We start from the raw sequence: 25,622 nt of genomic DNA on the forward strand, positions 1-25,622 counted from the left end.
CCTGCTAAGCAAGTTTGTTGTTAAGTGAATCATCCTCGATTTTATGACCTTTTTTTGGCCACGTTCCTTTTGCTAAGGGAATCGCATGGTTATGGAGCAAACCTGGCTTCCCTCATTGACTCTCTTTATTGGAAGTGGGCTGGGAATCACATGACCCCTACCCCCAATGTGCTGCAACGGCCGTATAGACATGCTGGTTGCCAAGCCGCCAAAAGTTGATAATCTTGATGGCGAGGATTTCAACTGTCGTAAGTCCCAGGACTGGCCAGGTCACTTTTGTTCAGTTGTAATTTTGAACGTTCCTTAAATGAATGGTTGCAAGCTGAGGACTATCTGTAGGGTTAAAGCATTGTTTCTCAGCCTGGGCCACTTTAAGAAGGATGGACCAACTCCCAGAATTCCTCTGCCAGCCTCGTTTGCCGACTGGGGAATTCTGAGAATTGAAGTCCGCACATCTTAAAAGCGGCCCAGAGGTTGAAGTGTTAAGTCAAGTTCACCGGTCTCTCCGTTATGGTTCATCCTGCTGGGTTCCTAATAGCTCCGAATATTTTTCTTGCTTTGGATAGCTACCCAACACCAGGCAGCCAAAACAATAATGGAGAAGTATGACAGTGTAATTTATTGCAGGAAAAAAATAGAGAACACCCATATATCTACACACCCCTCTCTTGCCCTCACTTTCTTGCTTACTCTCTAGAGTACAATACATTGTACCATACAATATGTATTGTATGGTACAATACAATACAATGACATATACAACCCCTACGTGAGCCCAAGGGTTTTTTTCTTAGGAAACAGATTTAACCACTGAATGTTCTAATATTTGAGGGGCTGCCACAAAGATGATTGAGGGGGGGCGTGGAGAATCAACCTATTTTCCAAAGCACCAGAAGGCAAGACAAGAAGCAGTGGATGAAGAGAGAAGCAACCTAGAACCAAGAAGAACCTTCTTGACAGTAAGAACAATTCGTCAGTGGAACAACTTGCCTTCGGAAGTTGCGGGTGCTCCAACACTGAAGATTTTCAAGAAGAGACTAGACAGCCATTTATCCAGAATAGTAGGGTCTCCAACCTTGGTAACTTTAAGGCTTGTGGATTTCAACTCCCAGAGTTCCTCAGCCGTCATAACTATGAGTCAGTTGCCAAGTGTCTGAATTTTGATCACACGAACATGAGGTTGCTGCCATGGTCTTAAGCAGAGATCTCCAACCTTGGCAACTTTAAGACTTGTGGACTTCAACTCCCAGAATTCCTCAGCCAGCTGTGCTGGCTGAGGAATTCTGGGAGTTGAAGTCCACAAGTCTTAAAGTTGCCAAGGTTGGAGACCCCGCTTCAGTCTGTTTACGGCCATTTGCACTGGCTCGCAGTCATGTGACCTCGATTTAAGACACCCCGCTCCCAGAAACCAGGTATTTAATGTCAATTTCCCACCCCCAAAAAAGTCCATGGAGTTCGCTTAACGACCATGGCCTTCGCTTTTATAACCCATGTGTCTGCTTAAGGGCTGATTCAAAACAGGTGGGGAAAATCGGTCACGTGGAGGGCCAGCATAATGGCTGGCTGAGAAACTCTGGGAGTTGAAGTCCACAAGTCTTAAAAGTTGCCAAGGTTGGAGACCCCTGGATAGAAGACCTCTAACGTCCTTTCCAACTCGGTTATTCTGAGTCCCTTTGCTTCCTGTCATTTTAGTCTGAGGAAAAATAAGAATCTGCAACCCAGACTCGAAAGGCCAAGAACAGGAGGCAAGGAAAAGCCTGGGACTCTTCTTCTCCCTTCTCTTTTCTTCCAATTTTTTTTTTCCTGGCCCCAGCAGAAAATGGCTAGCTCTATTGCTCCCTCCAATTCTGCCACATAATTTTGGCTCCTACCCCAGAGAAGAGACTGGTTCTCTTTATCCAAAATGTTATGTTCCAGCTCTGCTACTATAGAGCAAAGAAACTTATCCATCGGGGCCCTTCTCCTTCCAAATTCAAAATTAAAAAAAAAAAAGTCTCCTCAACCTAGTTTCTATCTCTCTGCAAACCTTTAAAAATGTAGGAGTCTAATCTTAGCGATTAGCATAGTTGAAAAAATATTCAGAATCACGCAATGTTATTTGTTCTTTTTCTCTGACAAGCCACAGATACATACTAAAGTTGGATTCTGAAAGACAGGTAGGTTTTGAAATCTGGTGTAGGAGAAGATTCCTGAGAATACTATAGATGGCCAGGAAAACAGAAGAACAGATCATCAAATAAATCCATTCAGAATTTGCACTGAAAAGCATCAATGACCAGGCTCAAATTAGTCTACTTTGGACACATGATGCGAAGATCAATGGACCAATAAGAGCCAACTTGATGGCGCATAATGAATCTATAGAGCAGTGGCCGCCAACCTTTTTTGTGCCACGGCCCGGTACCGGCATCACAAAATCATCCGCGGCCCAGTACCGGCATCAGCACGCATGACAAAGCAAGCCGAGCGACTGGCCAGCCAGCCGTCCCCCGCTTCTCCCCGCCACCTTCAACTCCTCCTTTGTACCTGTGTCAATGGGCTTTGCGACGGCCCCCCCGATGAAACTAAGGCGTGAGGATTCTTTCAGCACCCAAACGCCGCTTTCTACCCGGAAAAGCTCACCGGAAGCACTTTTTCATCGAAACAAGATGGCGGTGCCCACCAAGCCGGCGGCCCGGTAGAAATTGTTCCATGGACTGGTACCAGTCCGGGGACCGGTGGTTGGGGACCCCTGCTATAGAGCACTAAAACTGATGAATGCTAAACACTGTGGCCAGTTCAGGTTTTTCAAACCAGGTAGACCCAAAACTGAATCCTAGAACAGACAGAAGCTACGGAGATGGATTTAGATGTGCAAATATTTTGAACGCACTAACTTCTCCAACTTAATGTCCTCTAGATAGGCTGGGACTACAATTCCTATACTCTTTTGAATCCAGCCTCCCACACACATCAAAGAACCTTAAAGGAGATTCTGATTGCAAGAACTTTATGACTGCCTGTTTCAACCAAATGCATCTTTATTCTTATTGATTTGCCTTCTCTATTCCCAAACTCACACCATTGTCGAGGAAAATAAAAAATGAAAGTACATTCCACTTCCACTGGGAAAGATGCACACAAACACTTACACAGGAGGAGGGAAGGGAAGTATGAATGGGAAAAGGACTGTTTTCACATATACAAACACACTCATTGAATATTGGAGAAGCAAGGGTGGGAGTCATTGACCGATATTCAATGAGTGTGTTTGTATATTGGGCAGCCAGTGGGTTAATGCCACCTATTAGCAAAAGCAAACAGATAATCTATTGTTCCATTATGCTTCAGGGTGCCAGTGACCTAGGCCTGACTAGGTTGATAGATGGAATACCTTAGATAGTTGCAAAAATTCAGAGACAGAGTTCAGGTGTGGCTCTAAACCAGCATGCTGGCTGGGGAATTCTGGGATTTGATAATCGAGTTGAGAAGCACTGCTCTAAACCAGGATTTATTTAATGTCAGAGTTCATGCCGCATATAAGTCACATTTAATTCCTGATTACAAGAACAAACATATCCTAGCAGTTTTCTCAGCAGGGATATACAAAAGGAAGATTTTTTTTCCCCTCATTTCTCAGCAGGAAATCAAGTTTTGAATTTCCTGGTGGCCTCCTTTCCCAAGAACTAATCAACACAGGCTGTGCTTTTGGACTTCAGCCAAGGCCAATCAAATAAACAGGAGGACTTATTGGGCTGATCTCGAAGGAAATGTAGGTCTGCTTTGATTTCACCGCTCTTTTGTTGCGTTTGGGGCTGGAGAAGATTATGGGGTGGAGCTGACATTTGGGGTAGGGACCAAAGCAAAACACTCTTGACATGTATGGCAGAACACCCATAAAGCAAATAAACATAAAAACACCCATACTTAAAAGCAAAACAGAATAATTTTTCATCAGTCAAGACCCCACTAAGACCGTATTTCTCCATCTTAGCAACTTGGAGATGTCTGGACTTCAACTCCCAGAATTCCTCAGCCAGCATGCTGGAATTCTGGGAGTTGAAGTCCAGACATCTTCAAGTTGCTAAGGTGGAGAAACATTACTCAAAGGGCTAGGACAAGGCAAATCTAGAAGACCAAGATCACGAGGCCTAGATCACAAACTATCCTACCTCACAGGGTTGTATCCTGCCACACCTACTTACGACAGGAAGGATGCTAATTGCATGCTTGAGAAAAAGACTTGGTTGTGAGAACATGCGGAGGCGATTATTATTTTCCAGGAATGGAACTGATGCAATACCTGTCCAAGGATTCTGAGAATGAGGTCGTATCTCTGGAAAAATTAATCATAACTCCTCATCGCTCTTATCATTATGTTTTGAACTACAGCCGAAAAAAGGCCTGACATAGAATACCCCCATATAATTCGCAATATTCTACTATTGCATAGTCAGGGATCCTGTTTGCTCACTTCAGATAGAGTGCATCTACTGCTTGCTGTCATTCTCACAAATGTTCATCATGGCTAAGGCAATCAGCCACCTCCTCATGAATGTATCATAGTAATCATAGCAAGCTATGGTTTATTGAGTTCCTTCTTCCTTCAGGGCATCCTGTAAGTTCGGTAATAACTGGCATTTCCTGGTCTTTTTTAGATTTCTACCCCACCCATAAACTTATTTGGCAAAGGATTCAGTTAAAACAGCAGAAATCAGGGGGGAAAAACACATTACACATCAGGAGTAACCCTGGCTTATACAGGGAAGCCCTCTTTTTCCGCCTTTCAGACAATTTTTCTGGATGAGTAACAACAAATCGCACCAATTCTACTCTGCCTGAGGAATTCAACATACGAATCCAATTAAATCATTCAGAAACTTAAGTTTCTTTGGCAGTCTATTCATCTCAGCTGCCCAACTTCACGATGCTGGAAATCCAAACGCAAGAGTAACACAACTGGAAGCAAATAGCTAAAAGTTCCAACTTAAATCAGCCTCTCTTTAAACCAGGGTTCCCCAGACTCTGTTTTCAACCTTACATGCACCCAAGTTCATCCCCTTTGAGAAGTTCCAGATTGTTCATCGATTCTCCAAATATTTATTACATGAAAACAACTTAGTACCAACTATTTTAATAGTACTACCAATAATAATACTGGTAAACCTCAATTTATGACCATAATTGGGATACCAGAACTCCTGTCACTAAGTGAGGCAGATGTTAAGTGAGTCACACCCAATTTTACATTTTTTAAAAAGTGAATCTGGCTTCCTCCACTGATTGGAGGAACATTGGCTGGGATATTAATTATAAATCACCCAGAGTTACACTTTTCAGGGTGAGATGAGTGGCATAAACATTTAATAAATAAATGGGGATCCCATGACCCCAGGCCACTGCCTGAATTGTGATCAGGGGATGTTGTGACAGTTGTTAAGTAGGAAGACTTGTCTTAAATCACTTTATTCAGTACTATCATAACAGTCGCAAAATGAATGGTCGTAAGTCGAGGAATACTTATACCATAACAAGAACAATATTGGATATTCCATTGATAAAACGCCACTAAACTCCTGCAGAATTAGGACAGACCCAAACCCAAGCCAACGCTGATCCTGCCCCCTTTGCACATGCCCCTCCTAAGAATAAGCCCCCCCCTCAAGAATAAGCCCCACCCTTCAAGCCCCACCCACCGGAAGGACCTTCTGTCCTGCTCAGAGGCCAGTCTGCAAAAAAACAGCTGGTTTTTCTACTTTCCTGGAGGACTGAGAAAGGAGGGGAAGGGAGGCGCAAGGGAAAAGACCCCAAAATCAGCTCTGTGAACTCACCGGTGGGCTTGCAGGTGGCTGCTTGGCTTGGGCACTGGACCCCCAAGTGCAAGGGCTGGTTAGCAGCAGCTGCCGTTCTTTCTGAGGTAGTGTGGTTGTTGAGATCCAGGGAAGGGGTGGACAAGGAGCACTGTGTCTGGCACCGCAGTTGTGTCAGCGACTGGGGCATGCCCTGGTAGTGCCGCGTGGCACTCAGGAGGTCGTTGAGGATCTGCAGGATGGTGCCGATGTCTCGGCGCGGCCGGCCACTGCTGTCTTGGCAGTTGGGGTGCAAAGTGCCTGCAGGGTGGAAGGAGAAGTAGGAAAGGTTGTAGCAGTGCATAAAATCTATTGTGGAAAAAAAAAAAAAAACCACCCAGCAGTGTTGGTTTATAGCGGTGTTTTTCAACCTTAGGCACTTAGCTCTGCTGGTTGGGGAATTCTGGGAGTTGAAGTCCACACACCTTCAAGCTCCTAAGGTTGAAAAACACCGCTGTATATTGCAGTGAGACTTTTTCAAAATGTTTACTCTCCCGTGGCTTTTCCAAACAAGCCAAATTGCTAGTCCTGTAGGGGAAGGATCAGCAAACATTCTCTTTAAGGAGCCAGATCCTGCCTTTCCTTCATGTCTGTAAGCACAACAGGCAGGTCTACAGGCCAAGGAACATGACAGTCCTTGGGCAAGACCAACCCTCCAACAAGAAGCCTGCTGATAGGCTACTCTCAACCATGATGTCCCCTCCCCCAGCCGCTCACAGCCACATAAAAACAGATGGCAGGTTGGATTTGGCCCACGGGCTGCACTGTGCTGACCCTCGTTCAACTTTTTGTAGCAGAAGGCAATACATGCAACTATTTGTTTTTCTTTTCTAAGCCAGGTACTTCTCTTACAATTCAGACTTTACAGAAAAAAAGTTGTTTTTTTAAAAAAGAAAGGATGAAAAGACAGTTTTGAAACCTGTAAGGGACTGCATTTATCATGGATGGATTATTGAGTGCTTAGGACTAATAGCGATCGTGACCTGATGTATTTTTACAAGCTGAACAAGATCTGCAGGCATCAGCAGACAAGGAGTCCCTTGGTGGGAGTTGGGGTTGAAAAGCAAAAAAAAAATCATTTAGCTTAAAATAAGGATAAACCCATCAGATATGGTTGCTGTATTTCCTGGGAGAGTATCAACTCAGACAAGCATTGGAAATTTCATTGGTTTCTTTACCTAATCCAGTATTTTCTCAACTGTGGTGATTTTAAGATGGGTGGACTTCAACTCCCAGAATTCCTCAGCCAGCAAAGCTTTGTTGGCTGAGGAATTCTGGGAGTTGAAGTCCACCCATCTTAAAATCACCATAGCAACACTGATCGAAGCTGTGTGGGATTCTGAAGCTTGCGTGATGTATTACCTTCCACCCATTTTTCCTCTTACGGGGCAGACAGAGAAATGTAACGCAGACGTACCAGAAAACGTTCCCGAAAAAACCCCAGGGGCGTGGTTAACAAAGCTTTCTATCACAGCGCCGTGTTTGCGGGTCCGAGAGGCCTGAGTGGGGCTGCTGCTGGGCGAACTTTTACTTCTTGAGGCGCAGTCTACCTGCAAAAGCCAAAGAACAGATGCTAAGCAGGGACAAAGGATGGGCTGGAGAAGGTTTTCACATCAAGATGTCGTGATCCCAAAAAAGTTTGAAGCCAGTCAGATTGCTTGTTGCTTTTTTGTGTGGGGGGAGGCAGCTGAAAAAAACAGAAAGATCTAAGCTTCTTCCTTGGACAGAGGTTACGGTGGGCCAGAAACCTTGTGATGTTCATCTTTGACAGCATCTTCACAACGCTCCCCTCTGCTGAGTCATCTGGAGAGGAACCTAATTTTCCTGTTCCTTGCCAGAAAGACATTTCTATAAGCAAAGGTTACTCTTGTTTTTTCCTTCTCCCTCCAGATCGATTTTCCTTTATATCTGAAAGATCTCCGTTCCCAGACTGGATGGCAAATAAATTTTATAAATAAATAAATTAGGGGGAAGACTTCTATCTTACAAACCTACAAGTTTTGGAGGTTTATAACCCTCAATGTGGCCATCTCAACACAATCTAACTTGGTGATGGCCTTCCTGATACATTGGGTGGACTGCATTTCCCAGAATTCTGAGGCAGCCCTCTAAAATGGCTGACTGGCTGGCTGAGGAATTCTGGGAATGGTGGAACTGCAGTTCTAACGCACCAGGTTTGAAAAAGCAGACTTCAACCAAGCATTGTGTGGTTATAGACCACACAAACTTACAAAGAGTAATGCTCAGCTATGAATCCTTCTGGATCAATAGGAGGCAGATTATGTCATAAAAAATAGTATGTGTGTCAAAAAGAACCTGGATTATAAGGTGATTTCTGAACCAGAGAATATTTGTAGGAATAACCCAAATAAAAAACCAAAATGCCTAGGCCTACAGTGGGCTGCAATATAGGGAGTGAGGAAAACTTGCTGCCCAGACTGACTTAGGAGTGAGATGCATAGCATATACGTATTTTTAAATAGTAATAATAAAGCTAGCTGCTTCAACTTTCTCATGAGATAAAAAGCTAACAAATATAGGAAAAGTCTCCCTAAATCCAGTTCCTTCTGCAGCAACTAATGATAAAAAAATGCTAAGCCTTTTTAAAAATCCAGAAGGCAATACCTCTTAATTGTTCATAGCAGAAATCTCCCAATGCATGTTAAGTATTATTTTTTTGATTTGCCGGAGAGTGAAAGGAGACCCAATGACCTATTCTAACCCTTGTAAGGATCTGTTTTATTTATTTATTATTTTTACAAATAATTCAAGGTGGCAAACATGTCCAACACACCTTCCTCTTCCTATTTTCCCCACAACAACCCTCCCTTGAGGTGGGCTGGGCTAAGGGTGAATGACTGGCCTAAAGTCATCCAGCTGGCTTCCATGCCTAAGACAGGACTAGAACTAACAGCCACCTGGTGATTGTCCCAAAGTCACCCTGAGTGTTTTGAGGCCTAAAGTTTGACTAGTATTCTCTGTCTCCTGCTGATTGGCCCAAAGACACCTATTTGATTTTTCATGCCCAAGGCTGAACTAGAACTCTCCATCTCCTGGTTTCTAGTCTGGTGCCTTAAAAGTTGCCATGGGTCAGGACTCCACACCCAAAAGCCTGGCTTTGGCCTTTTGTGCACATGCTCAACCCTCATTCATTTCAACACCCCGCAAAGCACCCCAGGACTGACCTCTGAACACGGAGACATGACGCTGCCGCTCCCCCCTCCGTTGACCGTCTGTGTGCTGGTCCCGTGCGAATGGAACATCCCTGCCGTGACGGGGGTCGGGTTAGCGGTGGTACAGTAGAGAGGCATATTCTGCATTGGCGACGGAGAAGCAGCAGGACTGGGCACAGGGCTTGGCGGGCAAGCGGGCGCCGTGGGGAGCCGGGCAAAAGTAGGGGAGGAGGCGGGAGTGCTCCCAGGCAGGGTGCGGCAACTGGAGGCAGCTGGTCCGGCCGCTGGCATCGGCGTGGTGGCTGCGGCACCTCCAGCTTGTTCTCCGCGGCTGGCAATCACGTGGCGGTGCTGGAGCTGCCCACTGTTCTGCTGAGCCGCCAGCTGTAGCTGGACAAACATCATGTGATCGCCCACCCGCAGGGCAAGGGTCAGGGGGGACCTCCCGGACAGGAAGTCGTTTACCTGGGAAAGAGAACAGCAGGTGCAGTGGTTAGATGAGATGGCTGGTTTTAAGCCAGGAGTTTCAACGGGGCACAAAGTTATTCCCCAAGACAAGTGGTAGATGGAAATTAGTCCTACCTGGTCCAGGATTAGATTAAATTAAACTAATAATTAAACCTTACTGCAGTTACAACACTACACCCACAAATACTATAGAGGTAGTCCTTGACTTATGACTGTGATAATTTCGAAGTCACCACTGATCTGAAAAAAGGAATTTGCTACTTGAAGTTTTAGAGGATCAGATTCTGTCCGTGGTCACATGATCAAACTTTGGGCACTCAACCGAGCCACATTTACACCCATCTGCAATGTCGAGCGGTAAGGCGACTGTGTTTCAGTGTGTTTTTCCAAAAACCGACACTTCACTTCCAGGGTTCAACAAAATCGCACCCACGGTGAACAACTGTGGCATTTGCTTTATGACAGCAGCATTTGCTTAACAACCGCCTGCCAGAAAGAAGTTATTAAATCAAGTTGGTCACAAGACCTTTATGACTGTCGTGACATACAACCGTAATGGGAAGACTCCATTGTGGTTGTATGTTAAGGACCACCTGGATTTAAAAACGTGCCTAAGGTTGCTTGGTCCTTTCTTAGGAGACAGGGGGCTTCAGCACTCTAGTGCTTAGTGGATGTGTGGGAATACTTCACTCTTTGCTAGGAAAATCAAATGTATTAATTTTATTAATTAAGATTACTTCAGGTTGTCTTTGGTGCACTGTTAAGCATAATCATCAAACTAAGAGATGCATCACCCAGATCTTAAAGTTACTGTTTTGTGTCAAGACTTGGCCTGATGCAGCGAGGTCAGTGATATGCAAATTTAATAAATAAATGAAAAATAATGTGTTCAAGTAAACACAAGCCCCTGCTCAAAAGTTGTCTTTCTAGTCCAGGGGTGGGTATATTAAGGCCCCTTATGACCTGTGGACTTCAACTCCCAGAATTCCTGAGCCAGCTGGCTCAGGAATTCTGGGAGTTGAAGTCCACAGGTCATAAGGGGCCTTAATTCCCCACCCTTGTATCTAGAGACCTTCTCCTTTCAGTCAGCTATTGAGTGCACAGTAAGAGGCCAAAGAGAATGATTTCCTTGATTCCTCTGGCAATGCCCAGCTGAGATGGATTGATTTAGAGACAAACCATAATATACCCCAGAGGCCTTCAAGGCCTAGCAGATGGGAGACTAGCTAGGAAATAACCAGAGCAGTCAATATTTGCTGAACCAGGTGAGGCCTGCAGTTGAAGTGTGGAGGTTTTGTGGTGTTTTTTAATTAAATAGGCAGAGATTAGACTGGCAAGCTGTCTTTGACATCAGAACTGAGGTATTACGGAACAGGAGAAGCAAGGAGAAGCCATCTTCAAACCAGGATAAACTTTTCATAGGGTGGCCTCCCCAAATTTGCAGAGGGGGAAATGGTCACAAGGGCTGACTTGGGCACTGAGGGCTGATGCTGCTGGTATGGATACGTCCCTCTGTCTATCTATCTCCTAGGCGCTGCTACCTCTTGTATAAAAAAAAGACTTGCGAAAGGTATGCCAAACAGGTCTTTTGGCACCACCCAGCAGGTCTTGGGGTGCTCCTGATTCCCCTCTGCAAGCAAGCCTACAGCAGCCGAGCCATTTTTCCAACCCTACATGCAACCCAGCAAGCGGCTAGCTCTCACGGAGGACGCCATATCCTTCAGCAGCCCCATGCACACAGGAGATGGAGGACAGGAAGGACGCACGACAGCAAGGACACTGCAAATGAGGCATGAGCCCTTGGAAGGTGCCAGATGGCAACCTCCGGCTTCCGAAAACAAAAAGCACACTGCAAAAAGGACCTGTCCCACACCTCGCTGACGCTGACGGAGAATCGCCCTTCTGCACAACTCGTTGCTTCCTGTCAATGCGTGATCAGAAACAAACACCCCCCCGCCCCCCCGCCTCATCTTCCTTCCCTTCGCCTCTGCAAAAACATCAGCAAAACGAGAAGGGTGGGGGGAGAGAAAGGAAAGGCGTCCGGATGATGCGTTATCCATGCCTCCAGCTCAAAACACCCAAGCTTATTGCAAAAGCTTTCTCCCACTTCTGCCTTTCTATATAGCCTTCCCTTTCACAACCCCCCACCCCCCCCCTTGTGCCTCACGCTGCAGAGACGGAAGCAAGGAGGGGAGGGAGGAAGGGAAGGTTTCTGAGAAACCCGTGGGAACGGCAACTCGAGGAAAGGTTGGCGGCCTGAGAAGCGGCCGGCCATGCACAGCGGAGCATTTACGGGAGGAAGAGGTGGGTGGGGAAGTGAGTTTCGGACACCAGGTAGGAAAAAAAAATCGGGGTGGGGACGCAGCTCAAAGCAACCGAGTAGGACTTTTGAAGAAAAGAAACTCGATAGATAGATAGATAGATAGATAGATAGATAGATAGATAGATAGATAGATAGATAGATAGATGGAGAAAGAAAGAAAGAAAGAAAGAAAGAAAGAAAGAAAGAAAGAAAGAAGGAAGGAAGGAAGGAAGGAAGGAAGGAAGGAAGGAAGAGAGAAAGAGAGAGAGAAGAAAAGAGAGGAAAGAGAGAGAGAGAAAGAAAGAAAGAAAGAAAGAAAGAAAGAAAGAAAGAAAGAAAGAAAGAAAGAAAGAAAGAAAGAAAAAAGAGTGGGAGGGAACTAGAGAAAAACCTAAGACTTATTCTACCAAGAGGGCACCAGAGCATATGAAGAGGTCAAACCTTTGCCACCCCCAGCAAAAGGAAGGGCGATTGCGTAATGCACACCTCTGCTCCTTCCTTTCGTATTATCACAAACCGAAAGGTGCATGCTTTTTGACTCAAAGCACAGCTTAGTTTCTGGGTAAGCAATAATCTTTCTTTAAACAAACCGACTTCCATTACTTCCCCACCCCCTCCCTCGCTTTAAAATCCAGCGAGGTTAATCACAAAGGACTGCAGAATCCACTAAGGTCTTTTGTGATCCTTAACCAGGAGTGGAGCCTTCGTTTACAGGGGCATTCTATCACCAAACGGTAAATAGATGCTCGAGGATAAAATGAGGCTGCCGAGAGAGGCTTTTCAAATTACATCAAAATGGATGGAGGGCTCTGGGAAGTCAAATGAGGCCTGGATCACAACTGGCATCGAAAGTTTAGATTTCCTTGTGGATCTAAAAGGCATTAATGGAGTAGGACAATGAACCCTAAACACAATCCCAAGAGGGTGCAGAATTGCGATAGAAAAACAAAAAAATATTCTCTAATTCGATGCCCCTGCAGGAATGCCAGACTACAATACCCATTGCCGTTAGCCGGCCACAGTACAGTTGATGGATCCAATACAACTCAGGGGCAACCAGGTTGGGAAAAGCGATCCCCAAATCCCACTCTCTGCAATCCAAACCTTCGCTTTTCTCTTATGAGTGCCATTGAGGCTTCATCTATTCTGCGTTGACCATCCTGTGCTCACAAGGGGACGATGGGCCCTGAACAGCCTTCGCCACCAATAAGCGGGACCACCAGATTAAAGCGTCAAGAAACAAAGGACGCCCCCCCCCCTCTCAAAAAAGTACTCCCCCCATGGGGCTGCAGACAGAATGCAGCCCTCGGAGGCAGAAACTGGGGATACCATGGTTGGTCTGGGGCCAGCCAGGAGATTCCTGGATCTTAAAACCTCAGGTCTCCCACATTGGTTACTCTTGAAACTTTTATTTATTTATATTAATACCAACGCAGCCCGTTCTTTGGTCTCCGATCGCCCAGCCTTTCTTTTATGCTACCAGTCATGAAATTCCAGATCCGGCCAGAGTCACAAAAGGCTCCCTGCTTCCATCAGGCTGTCGTCTCTGCAGTCACGACAACCGCTCCCCGTATGCAAGGCCTCCACCCCCATTGGCGGCACCTAAAGACCGCCGGGCACCCACCCAAGGCAGTGCCTGCCGCAAGCGGTTCAAAAGCAACGGGGTGGGGAAGAGAAGGAAGAGGGGCTCCTTTAAGGAGAACAAGAGCACCAGCTGCCCGGGGACCCCTCCCCCCCCTTCTCTCTCCATCTTCATACATGCATGCATGTCATTTTGATGTGCTCCGGCCCTCTCCTTCCTTCCTCCCTGGAATTCCCTCTTCTTGGTGTCTGAATGCAAATCATTCCTTTGTTCTCCCCGGAACATCCAGCACAGATGGTAATTACCATATGCAAAAAAAAAAAAAAAGCCAGCCAGAAAGGTTTGATTGACTGGGGGGAGGGGGGGTCCTTGGCTGGGGAACCCCCCCCCCGTCCCCTCCCAGATCTGCTCTCAGCTGCTTCTTTGTCTCGGTTGCCAAACAACACAGATCTTTTAATTTAATTTTATTTTTTTTCCAGAAGAGAAGCAGGTCAGGATAAAGGGAAACGCCTGGGGTTGAGGTTTCCAGACTGCCTTCTTTTTAATAATATTCTCTTTCCGGTTCTTGGAACAAAGTGCAGCGGGCCCGCCTTGCAGGCAGGGCTGCCAAGGGAAACAGCCCCTTCCTCTCACCCCACCCCCACCAAACAGCCACCCCACACAAAGGGGAAAGGCAGCAAGAGACACACACAGACACACAAAGCAGGACAGGAGAAGAGGCAGGTTTCTCTACCCTCTGGTGCGAAGAAGAGACGTTTTAAAGGAGGGGTCTGGACTTCCTCCCAGAATTGCTAGGGAATTTCTGGGAGTTGGAAGTCCAGGTTCCTTAAAAAGTTGCCAAGGGTTAAAAAACACGGCTCAAGATCCACCTCCAATCTACTTTCTTCCTAAGCTGTACATCCAAACCCGGAAGGGATCAGGGAAAACTGCCAACAACCTGCCCCAAGACCTGATCCTCCCAATCCCCCCTTCCACACCCAGCACGGGAAGTATAAATCCTCCGCGGCTCAAGAGATCTCGCCCTCCCTGCTTCAGGCTTGGGCGAGCTGGCCATCTTAAGACCTCCATCTGTTAGCCCCTTCCTTGCCCACTGAGGCTCAGGCTGGCACCTTTCTCTCTCTCTCTTTCAGGACAGGGCCCACAAGGGCCCTGTTTTCTTCCTTCCCATCCCTTCTCCTCTCCTCCAGGTCCCTTTGACGTCAAGAGACGAATTTTTCAGTCAGCGGACACCTCTCTCTCTTCTCCTCCCTCCTTTGTGGGATGATTCACTCGGCCTTAGCGTCAGCCCTCACTTCCCCATCCCCCCCCGCCCTTGAAAAAAAGTGGAACACTCCGTGACCAGGCCCTGGCGTGCCACAGGATTCTTGGCAGTGCCAACATGTCCTTTCCGGAAGCCGCTTGCCTCCCCCTCGAGGACATGGCGTGGGGTGAGCAGGGAGGGGAAACGTTGTCACCTTCCCTCCTTTTGCGCACATTTGCACACCAAACCTCGGGAGGCTCGAAGATCGCGAAATGGGAGCTTCTCTGTCCCGGGGCAATCAATAAGCAGCATGAGGGGCCTCTGGAGGTGTCTAGACTACCCCCTCGGCTTGGTACAGGATCTATTACAACACAATGGACCCCAGGTTATCCAGCCTGGGGTTTTGCACACCCTCCAGGAAAGGGGATACGCCACATCAAGAGACCACCTCTCCTAGGGATTGACAGCTCTTAGCTTCAGTGAATCCATCCCAATCTCAAACCCAGATTTTTTATTCTCTGTAGGTGTAGTTCCTGATTTTCATGCAGAACGGGGGTCTGCGGGGCTCTTTAAAAGGCCCACCTGAGAAGGATTTAGGCTGCAAAAGCAAAGTTTCAGAAGAGAAAGGAAAAAAAAACAAACAAACCCCAAGTACAAATGATAAACACCAAACTGGAAAATGCCCTTGAGGTCATCTAGTCTGACCCCTGCCCAAAGGTCTGAATGAACATCAAAGAACAACTTGAGCAAAGGAAAGACAACTCCCCTTCAGAGACTGGCCATATCATATCAGAAACACTGGGAAGTCTTTACAAATGTTTGTTTGTTTTTTTAAAAAAATCTATTTCCTCATGGATCAGACTCCTGCCCTCTAACCAAAGCAGGCCATGTTCCTCTTAGGCGTAACAACCTCTTTAAATATTAACAAGTGCACGGCACTTTTCTATCATCCTATGGATAGGCATACTTATATAGCCCTTTCATGCTTTCTTCCCCCACCTTGCCAACATACAGGTAGTCCTCAACTTATGAACAACCATTTGCAATGAGGACGGAACTGGAAAAAAAAAAAGTGAGCGATGATCAGTCATCACACACACCATCGCAACGTCCCCAGAGTCGCATAATCAAAATCTGGGAGGTTGGCGAGTGGCGTGTATTTACAATGCTTGCAGTGTCCAGAGGTCATGAGCTCCCTATTTGCGACCTTCCCAGCTGGCTTCCCACAAGCAAAACCAATAGGGAAGCTGGATTCTCTCTCTCTTGGGGAATTCTGGGAGTTGAAGTCCAGACATCTCTATAGTTACTGAGATTAAGAAACACTGCTCCAAAGAGACTGAAGGGATGGGATCGAGTAAAAAGAGGAAGAAAATCCGGAGCAAAGTTTCACTGAGTCAGAAAGCAAAGTCCAGCTTCTAAAACCAAGAGAGATAATTCAGATTAGACTCCCATTACACCCCACCCCCCCCATTCAACCACGCCTGGCCTAAGTTAACCCTGGCTCCTTTCCCGGCTGTGGGTGGTGGCATTATAAACACAGAGGGAGCTGGGCTTGATAATCTCCTTGGCAGCAATGCGCCCGGCCTCATTTCATAACCAGGAATGCCCTGCAGTGTCAGATGATACCACTCCCATCCCCCTGGTCCCAGCATCCACAGCCAGAAGAAACAATGGGATTTGTAATACGACCAGGAATATCGGCAGGCAAGTAAGTATACTGGTTGTTTCTTAGTGGAATAGATGAGGCAAAAGGAAGAAAGGACCCCCCACCCTTCCTTTTCTTCTTATCCATCCATTGGTGGGGCTGAGGAATTCTGGGAGTTGAAGTCCACAAGTCTTTCAAGTTGCCAAGTTTGGAAAAAACGCTGCTTTGAAATATCTGCCAGGGGTTGGGGGAGGGGGCAATTTTTTAAAAAATAAATAAATAAAGCATTTTATTAGAGGCCTGCTCAGCCTTCCTCAGTCTGAAGCTCATCAGATGGCTGAGGGGACCCCCTCACCCAGAAAGCACCAAGGACCCCATGTGAGAGGCCCAAATAGGGCATCACCCCATCAGCAGGACCTTCAGCCCTCAAAATTGACAATGAGCAAAACTTTCCAAGTTTACCACACATGGGCTTCCTATAGTGAGCCCTCAAAATACCTAGGGGGGTGTTAATTCCAAGTGTCTATTTCCCTTTGAAATGTTGTTCCCCAAGCATCTGCATAAGTCTTGTTGGCCAGTGAGGCCCAAAGGCTATAAAAACACAAAAAAAGTACTGGCAACGTTTAGCTTTTTGTGGTGCTTGTATCACTCCCGCCTCCAACCCCCCCAAAATAATAATAATTCTTGAGAAATAAGCCATGCCACAAAAGTCTTTTCCAATTGTTGGAATTGGCATGGTTACAGATTAATCCACAGGCCACTGTGCGTGCTTCGTCTCTCCTCTTCCTACCCCATCGCTTCTTCCTCTCATCTCCTGACTTTCAGGATGGTAACTTAAAAACTTCCTGCTTTTAATATTATTGAAGGTCATAGACTCATAGGGCTGGAAGGGACCTCGGAGGTCTTGTAGTCCAGGGGTGGTCTCCAACCTTGGCAACTTTAAGCCTGGCAGACTTCAACTCCCAGAATTCCCCAGCCAGCAAAGCTTGAAGCCTGGCGGACTTCAACTCCCAGAATTCCCCAGCCAGCAAAGCTTGAAGCCTGGCGGACTTCAACTCCCAGAATTCCCCAGTCAGCAAAGCTTGAAGCCTGGAGGACTTCAACTCCCAGAATTCCCCAGCCAGCGAAGCTTGAAGCCTGGCGGACTTCAACTCCCAGAATTCCCCAGCCAAAGCTTGAAGCCTGGCGGATTCAACTCCCAGAACTCCCCAGCCAGCTTTACTGGCTGGGGAATTCTGGGAGTTGGTCCGCCAGGCTTCAAGTTGCCACGGTTGGAGACCCTTATTCTAGTCCAACCTCCTTCTCAAGAGGAGAGCCACATCAAACTTCCCCTGCCTAAATTGCCCTTTCTTCTCTAAGCAAGACTACCTTAGTCTTATGGCCCTTTCTCGCTCCTGGAAATATGCCAGGGTGTCTTGTGCGGAGGAAAGAATGTGCAGATAAGAAAAGCAATTTAATCGGAGCCAGAGCTGTCCCAAACAGGCGGCCAGCTAGCAAGCCACTCTTCACCACTCTTTAGCCTCCCACCCCACCCCAAGCCCCATAGCCATCTCTCCCCAAAGGTCTTCCTGACCGATTCCATCCAGTCCTTCCTTTTCTGCATTTTAAATACAGCAAACCTGACTGACTTCTATACTCCTCCTTCCACCCTTCCTCTCTTTTTGTCTGTCAACCGGGTGGCAGTGTGATCCTGCCCACCCTGCACCCTCTCAAGGGAACTCTGCAATCCTCTTGCAACTTGATTTTTTTTTAAATTGCAAAAGAACAGAAGGGATGTTATGTTGGGTTACAAAAAATTACAGAATCACGTGCAACGAGGGAAGGGACGGAATTGAGGGAAGGAAAAGTTGGAAGGGGGAAGAGGTCTTTTGTGTATTTGTTAAGGGGAGGGCTGGGAGCAGAAATGAAGGATGCAAACCTCTTCAGGGAGGGAGGAACCAATGGTAAACACAGAAATTAAAATACAAGGACTGTTGAGACAGCCTACGCAAGAATGTTGAGGGGACTCACCTTGAGTGAGGAAGTAAACCTTGTTTCCTATAGCTTCCTTCAACAGGGTGGAGATAGCTAAGAAATACTATTATCTGGCTGGAGAAAAGCCTATTGTTTTCAGCTCCTTGGAGAAGCAACTTCTCCAAAAAAATTTTCCTTTTTTTTTTAAAAAAAAAAAACGGTGGGAAGAGGGTACCCAAGAGAATAGGGCCCACAAAACCAAGGTCAATCTTTCTATACCTCAGCTCAACCAGGCTTCACCAAACTTTGCATCTGTGATCAAGCACACCATGAACCTTCTCGTAATACAGGGAGTCCTCGACTTGCGACCACAATTGGAGCCCCACGTTTGTGCTAAGCGAGACATTTGTTAAAGTGAGGTTTTGCCCCATGGTACGGCCTCTCTGGCCACGGTCGTTAAAGTGAACCACTGCACTTTGGTAAATTAGTAATGCAGATGGTCAAATGAATCCCCATTGACTTTGCTTGCCATGACCCCGGGACACTACAAACCGTCATAAGTATGAGTCATTTGCCAAACATCTGAATTTTGATCATGTAACCATGGAGATGTTGTAATGGTTGTAAGTGTAACAAAAACAGTCATAAGTCACTTTCCCCCCCCCATGATGTTTTAACTTCGAATGGTCATTAAATGAACTGCTGTAAGTCAAGAACGAGCTGTATTTATTCGTCGCTATAATTGATCAGTGGAGACAGATCTAGAGGAGTTAAAAATCAGGCAGGCTTGGGTTTGTTTTTGTTTTTTTTTAAAAAAAACTTAATGAGTTAAACAGAAAGTCTAAAGATTGAAGATCAGGAAGGATGAGCAAAAACAATAGAAATTAAAAGCAAGTGGAAGTTGCTTAAGTCAGGGCCTAAAGTAAAATGCAACTAGTGAGACTGCTGATAAAAGAGAATCTGTCTACAGATCTGCAGAGAACTAAAACAGAATTAGAGCACTCTGAGCTCCCCAAATAGAACCAGCCAAAAGTGTAAAGCGCTCAACTAGCATTGATGAGACAACCAGCTCAATTGGCATGCTTTCTTACTACAACTCCCAGAATTCTCTCTGGGGAATCCTAGAAAATCTTGGCCTACAACTAGAACAGAGGTCTCCAGACTCAGCAATTTTAAGACATGTGGATTTCAACTCCCAGAATTCCCCAGCCAGCATAGTTGAAGTCCACCAGTCTTAAAGTTGCCAAGATTGGGGACCTCTGAACTAGGGCATCAAGTAGAGGATAGGTTTTTATTACTTTACTATTATAATAAATAAAACTATAACAGGAGTAATACATACACGAGAAGAGCAACTAGAGGCTAAACCCACCTACCTTCCCATGGGCTAGAACCTTGACACGAGATATTTTGCTGTTTTTGACAAATTTAGACTAAGACTAATCCCGATGTCCTTTCAATGTTTTGCTTTGTGGCCTGAGGTGCCAAGCCACTTGGACTCCTGGGAATTGTAGTCCAAACTTCTACAGCAGTGTTGCTCAACTTCAGCCACTGGAATTCTAGGAGTTGAAGTCCACATATTTCAAAATGGCTGAGGGTTGAGAAACTCCAACCTAGGGGATCTTCGCAGTAAATCCATAGTGACAGTCCTATATATCCACTATAATTCCCCATTTTTTTTGCAGAGGCATCTACTCTCTCTCTCTCTCTCTCTCTCTTAAAGATGGAAGAATTGGCCCAAACAGAGTCTTTAAAAAAGAACAACTGATTGGTATCTACCTGAATCGCATCTTACCTGAGTTTCAGTTAAACTTTCTAATGCTTGCATCACCGACTGTTCGGGCCTAGATGCTTGAGACTGTGAAAGAAAAGAAGAGAGGAAGTTTAAGTTTCTGAATTTCCTGCCCCTACAGTGACCTCGGCCAGACTCTCACAGCCTCTGGCATGAAACCATGATCAGCAAGAGTCTAAAAAAAACCCAACAACAACCAAAACTTACCATCAAGCCAGCTTCCACCGTGGGTACCAAAGTCAGCTTGCTCCCTTCTCCAACTCCCAAATCTTGCAGCTTGCCTGAATTCAGACGACTGGGAGGAGGAAAAACAAGGAACAGAAAGGGAAAAGCGAAGATTTGGTTTACAAGGTCAGAAGGAGCCACACCGATGACAAAAACACTTCCTTTTTAACATTTTTAAAGATTGCAAACTGTTATAAAGACGTGGGGCAGCATGGGGGTTGCTAAGGAGGTTGTGATTTTAAATAAAAAATAAATACGAGGGCTGCTGTTGCTTTTATTATTAAAATGGTTCCCTGGGACAAAATTAGTTCTTCGGGATCTCTAATAAAGATGCAGCCACCTATATATATATATTATTATTTTTTTTCATTTTCTCCCTCCCACCAAACAGGCACTCCACTTTCCGCTCCTTATGTAAACATAATATTATAAGTCTCTCTCTTTTTCCTCTGCTGCCCCCATGAGAGAGAAGGGCTGTGCTTCTACAACATCCCTTGCTTCTCAAACAGACTATAGTTCCAGACAATTGAATTGACAGATCTGGGAAGCTAAGGCAGGTTAAAAGGGGGGCGGGGGGAGAGAGAGAGGGGGAGAACCACAGATAAAGAACTCCATCAGGAGCTATTGAATATTTCTGGTGAGGGAGGGTGGAGGGTCTATCAAGAGATTTGAAGGTAAGTGAATTTTTATTTTTAAATTTTTCCAGTCTGATCCTCAAATAGGATGGGGGGGGGAAGGCAGCTTTGGGACCAGATCAATTGGTAAAACCAGCTTCCCCCATCCTCATTTAACCATTATTCCCAAATCAGAATATTTTCTAAAGTTTGTACGGATACCTTGAACATCTTAATCACCAGAAGGGCTGGCAGATAAAAATGACTTCTTTAAAAAATATTTTTAAAACTAGGTTTGATAAGATTTTTTTTAAAAAATCATCTTTCAGTACGGTTTAAGTTCAAAGGGTAGGGAAGATGTATAAAGGAGTAAAAAAAGGAGGGGTGGACTTGGGAAATTTTTTGGGGGGGGGCGGGTGCTGCAAAAAAAGAGAGAGAGTTGATTGTACAAAGACAGAGCTGTTTTGCATCTTAAGGACTGATCTGTTCTGCATTCTCTAACAAAGCTAAGGGGGGATTTAGTTAAACAAAGAGAGTGGCTCACACACTCCAGATAGCCCTGTCCGCCCCCACCCCACCCTACCCCCAAACCAAACCCTTCTCTTCCCCCTCACAAAGGACATTCAAGTCAGCCTCAGCTAGCCTTCTCTGTGCCTCCCAAGGTTTCTCTAGAGGTCCCCGGGGGTTATTATTATTATTTTTAAAGCGGTTAAAAGGTGGCCTGCATCCGTGTGCATGCAAGCGTGGATGTGTGTGCGTGCATGTGTGTGTAGGTGTACATTTCTCTCTATGCAGTTGCACGCTACCCAAATTCAACCTTCAGAACAAAGGACACCTCCAGGAAGGGAATCTGATTTCCCCAATAAAGCTCTTTTTTTGTGGGGTGACAAGGGCTTGCTTAAAGAGGATTGTCTTTATCTTCCTAGTCTTCTTCATCAGCAGCAAAGCTGCCAGGGCAATTTCTGATCCTGAGTTCAGATCAATAGACATTAATATTTCTTCCCCCAGCAGGGAGAAAGAGGAGGGGGAGGGGGAGGAGGTTGAATGGGAAGGGGAATGCCAACTCTGCCAATTAGACTGCCCAGCATGTTATTTATGGGGCGGGGGCTACACTCCACTCTTTACAAAAGCCTTGAGGGTTTATTTTTTTTTAAACAAGGGAATAAGGTATTTTGCAGAAATCCTCAAAGAGGTTCAAGATATATTTTTCTCTTCTATCTAAATACTCCATATAAGCTCCCTTTGGCTATTTTATGATGTGTCTGGATGTCAAAAATGAATCCCACTGCAATCCCACCCCCTTCTCTCTCTCCACACACACACACACACACACACAGAGTCTATCTTCTGTAGAGAAGTATGGATTCTTATCTAAACAGTATTCCACAATCAGCACATTTCCAACGTTTTTTTTTTACTATATATAAGGCAGGGCATGCACAAAGGTTTCCGCAGGCATTCACACACACACACACGCAAATACCCAAGAAAGTTCAAGGCAGTTGCCGAGCAGCCTAGAGATTGTACACTTTCTTATTTTTCTCCATGCACTTTGGGAAGTTTGAAGGCTGCAGTCCCAAAGGAGTCTTAATACCCAGAAAAGCTTCCCAGGGAAGCTCCAAGCAGTTCCTGAATATTTGCCTTCTTAACCTGAACTCAAGGAGACTTCCCAAGGTTGCAAAGCAGCTAAAGCAGCTTTTAATTAAGGTCTCTCCCACATTTTTTTTTAAAAAAGGAAACAAATGGGTTAAAATTCTAACTTCCCACTATCTTCTACCCCACCCACCCCCAACAAGTCTTTATTTCGAAAGGATGGGTGGGTGAGAAATGGATGAAAGATTAGAGAGAGAGAGAAGGAAAAAGAGAGAGAGGAAAGAGAAAGAGAGAAGGAAAGAGAAAGAAAGAAAGAAAGAGAAGGAAAGAAGAGAGAGAAAGAGAGAAGGAAAGAGAAAGAAAGAAAGAAAGAAAGAAAGAAAGAAAGAAAGAAAGAAAGAAAGAAAGAAAGAAAGAAAGAAAGAAAGAAAGGAAAGAAAGAGAGGAAAGAGAGAAAGAGAAGAGAAAGAAAGAAGAGAGAGGGAAAGAAAGAGAGGAAGAGAGAGAGAAGGAAAGAGAAAGAGAGAAGGAAAGAAAGAGAGAGAGAAAGAGAAAAGAAAGAAAGAAAGAAAGAAAAGAAAAAGGAAAGAGGAAGAGAGAGAGAAGGAAAGAGAAGAGAGAAAGAGAAAGAAAGAAAGAGAAGGAAAGAGAGAGAAAGAGAGAGAAGAAAGAAAGAAAGAAAGAAAGAAAGAGAGAGAGAGAGAGAGAGAGAGAAAGAAAGAAAGAAAGAAAGACACCCACAAGCAGACAAGAGTGAATACCTTTCTTTATGTAAGAGAGCCAGCCGCTCCTTGGGGACTTTAAGCCTCTGAGACAGCCTCCTCTTCAGTCCTTCCACCGTCTCTTCCACGGGGACAGAGAGCTCATACCGGGCCCCGGTGGTCGTGTGAATGAAAACATTCATAGGAGGGTCACTCTGGACAGTGTCGCAGGCTGGGGCCCCCCGGCTGCAGCTCCTGGGGGTGGGTTGGTGGTCCATTCGATTCACCTGGGGCGGGAAAGGGGGCAGGAGGAGGGAGGAGGAGGAGGAGGGCAGAGATGAGGCCACGAAGCTGGTAGACAGGCTGCCCCCGCAGACAAAGGAGTGCCTTTTTCCCCCGCCGCGTTTACACGACCCTTGGAGCGACTCCGTCTCTTTCTCTCTCTCCCCCGCCCCCCGCCCCAGTCCCCATCCTCTCCGCCTCCCTCGGCCGGGCGCAAATTCAAGTCCAACTATTAACGTCTCGGGATCTTTTAAAAAGAAAAAAAAAAGTTCTGCTCCGCCGAAAAGCTTCCGTGCGCGGAGATCGCGGAGAAGGAGAAAGGAGAGGGGGCGTCTTTTGTCCTTTGACGACCCCCTCCCCGTTCCGCCAGAAAGCTCACTTATTCCCCTCCTGATTGCAGGCATCCTAAAGAGAGGAGGGTGAGAGGATAGCATTCTCTCCGATTTATTCGCCCCCCATCCACCCTCAATACTCCCCCACCTCACTCTTCCACTCCCCCAAATAATACGATCTACCTTCTTAGGGAAATGCAGCAGGGAAGGTTTTGGGTTGTTTTTTTAAAGAAATAATCATCTGAAAAAATACCCCCCCGCACACACACACACACACACACACAAAGGAGGAAACAAAAGCTGAGCTTAGCTTCCCCACCTGGGCTTGAACCCGTGGCCAAACGCGCGCAACCCACCGAGCAGCGAAGCAGCCCGGCTCCCGCCGCCGCCGCTGCTGCTCCCGGAGTCTGGTGTGAAAGTAACCCAAGTGCCGGGAAGACACACAGGCGAAGGAGGGGAGATGAAAGAGGCGGAGGGAGGAGGAGGAGGAGGAGGAGGAGGAGGGGAAAAAAAAAAGTTAGAATGTATCAACGTTCGAAATGGGCGGAGCGACTCTCCCCCCCTCCCCATTCATTCTTTACTCCTTTTCTCTCTCTCTCTCTCTCTCTCTCTCTCTCGGCCAGCCCCGCCGCAGCCAATCGGAGCTCTCCTCCCGCTCAGACGCCAGCCGGCCCGACCAATGGACGTCGCTTGGCGGCTCTGCCCCCACGTGGAAAGGAGACCGGATGCTTCGCCTCGCCGCCTCCCCACCCGCCAGCGATCAAGCAATAGTGGGCGGGGTTTTGGGGTGCCAGAATGGAGTTTTTCCTCCGCCCACACGCTTCTGCGAAGCCAGCCCCCGTATTTCCTCGCCCTCCTTCCCCCCCCACCTCCCCGCGCTCTTTTTTTTTTTTTTAAAGGGCCATTCATGATGTATTATTTCTACAACAAAGAGCTGTATTAAAGGAAGAAGAAGAAAAAAAAGAACGAGGACGGCGGGCGGGCGGTTTTTATCGAGACGGAGAAAGATGCGTTACATACGGCGAAAAACGGAGGGATCGCAGTCGTCAAACATAGGACGGGGTGGGGGTGGGGGGTTGCAATTAAAAGAGGCGGGGGAGGGTTTCGATTCAAACGTCATAATTCGGCTTTTTTTTTTTTTTGCTTCCCCACAAAAATCGGTGTGTGTGTGTGTGTGTGTGTTTTAAAAGAAACGCTGCTTTTGCATGTATTATTTAATAAGGAATGATTTCATTTGGGGATTTCTTCGGGCTTTTAAATTAAATCTTCTTTCGGGCTGAAACAAATGCTTGGGCTATTTGCACGTTTTTTTCTCGGGAAGTCACTTCTAACTGTTCCCTGGGACTTACTCGGAAGTAAACGTGACCAGTCCTATTTAGGTTTCCTGTCTCGGATACAGAATAGAATAAGAATAGAATACAATAGAATACAATAGAATAAGGAATTGGAATAGAATAGAATATAGAATAGAATAGAATAAGGAATTGGAATAGAATAGAATATAGAACAGAATAGAATAGAATAGATGGGATAAATATTAGAATGGAATGGAATAGAATAGAAGGAATTGGAATAGAATAGAATAGCCTTATTGTCATTGCATTCCACGAATACAATGAAATTTGAAAGCTACTCCAGCACAGTGCCCCAAACACCACATCACAATCACACTACAGGGTATATAATAATAATAATAATAATAATAATAATAATAATAATAATAATAATAATAATAATAATAATAATAATAATAAATCACAAATGCACTGATTGATTCAAGACAATTACTGCCTTGGAAAAGAAACTGTTGCTCAATCTATTAGTCCTCATTTTAAGACATCTATAGCGCCTCCCTGATGGTAAATCGAAATATAAATGTCCAGGATGAGAAC

The 25,622-nt window shown here is 45.8% G+C and overlaps 1 protein-coding gene and 1 long non-coding RNA gene across 4 annotated transcripts in view; one reads left to right on the forward strand and one right to left on the reverse strand.

Annotated features, from left to right (window-relative positions):
* LOC148128384 (uncharacterized) overlaps positions 1-25,622 on the forward strand; it is a 604,018-nt gene that overhangs the window by 121,687 nt on the left and 456,709 nt on the right. The gene's annotated exons all lie outside the window — the stretch shown is intronic.
* MIDN (midnolin) overlaps positions 1-25,622 on the reverse strand; it is a 50,553-nt gene that overhangs the window by 11,584 nt on the left and 13,347 nt on the right. The window contains exons 1-7 of one of the 3 annotated variants that reach the window (XM_026699092.2): positions 24,087-24,204; positions 23,177-23,403; positions 20,191-20,278; positions 19,987-20,049; positions 9,014-9,466; positions 7,246-7,378; positions 5,811-6,089 (exon numbers count right to left, since the gene is read on the reverse strand). In XM_026699092.2, coding sequence (XP_026554877.2) covers positions 5,811-6,089; positions 7,246-7,378; positions 9,014-9,466; positions 19,987-20,049; positions 20,191-20,278; positions 23,177-23,394 — 1,234 coding nt within the window. In that variant the 5' untranslated portion in view covers positions 23,395-23,403; positions 24,087-24,204. Of the gene's footprint in view, positions 1-5,810; positions 6,090-7,245; positions 7,379-9,013; positions 9,467-19,986; positions 20,050-20,190; positions 20,279-23,176; positions 23,404-24,049; positions 24,205-25,622 lie in introns of those variants that run through there. The other 2 variants (XM_026699090.2, XM_026699091.2) reach the window with 2 other exon arrangements.

The sequence above is a fragment of the Pseudonaja textilis genome, chromosome 1 (genome assembly GCF_049901715.1).
Source record: "Pseudonaja textilis isolate UNSWEBS1 chromosome 1, rPseTex1.2, whole genome shotgun sequence".
Lineage (NCBI taxonomy): Eukaryota > Metazoa > Chordata > Lepidosauria > Squamata > Elapidae > Pseudonaja > Pseudonaja textilis.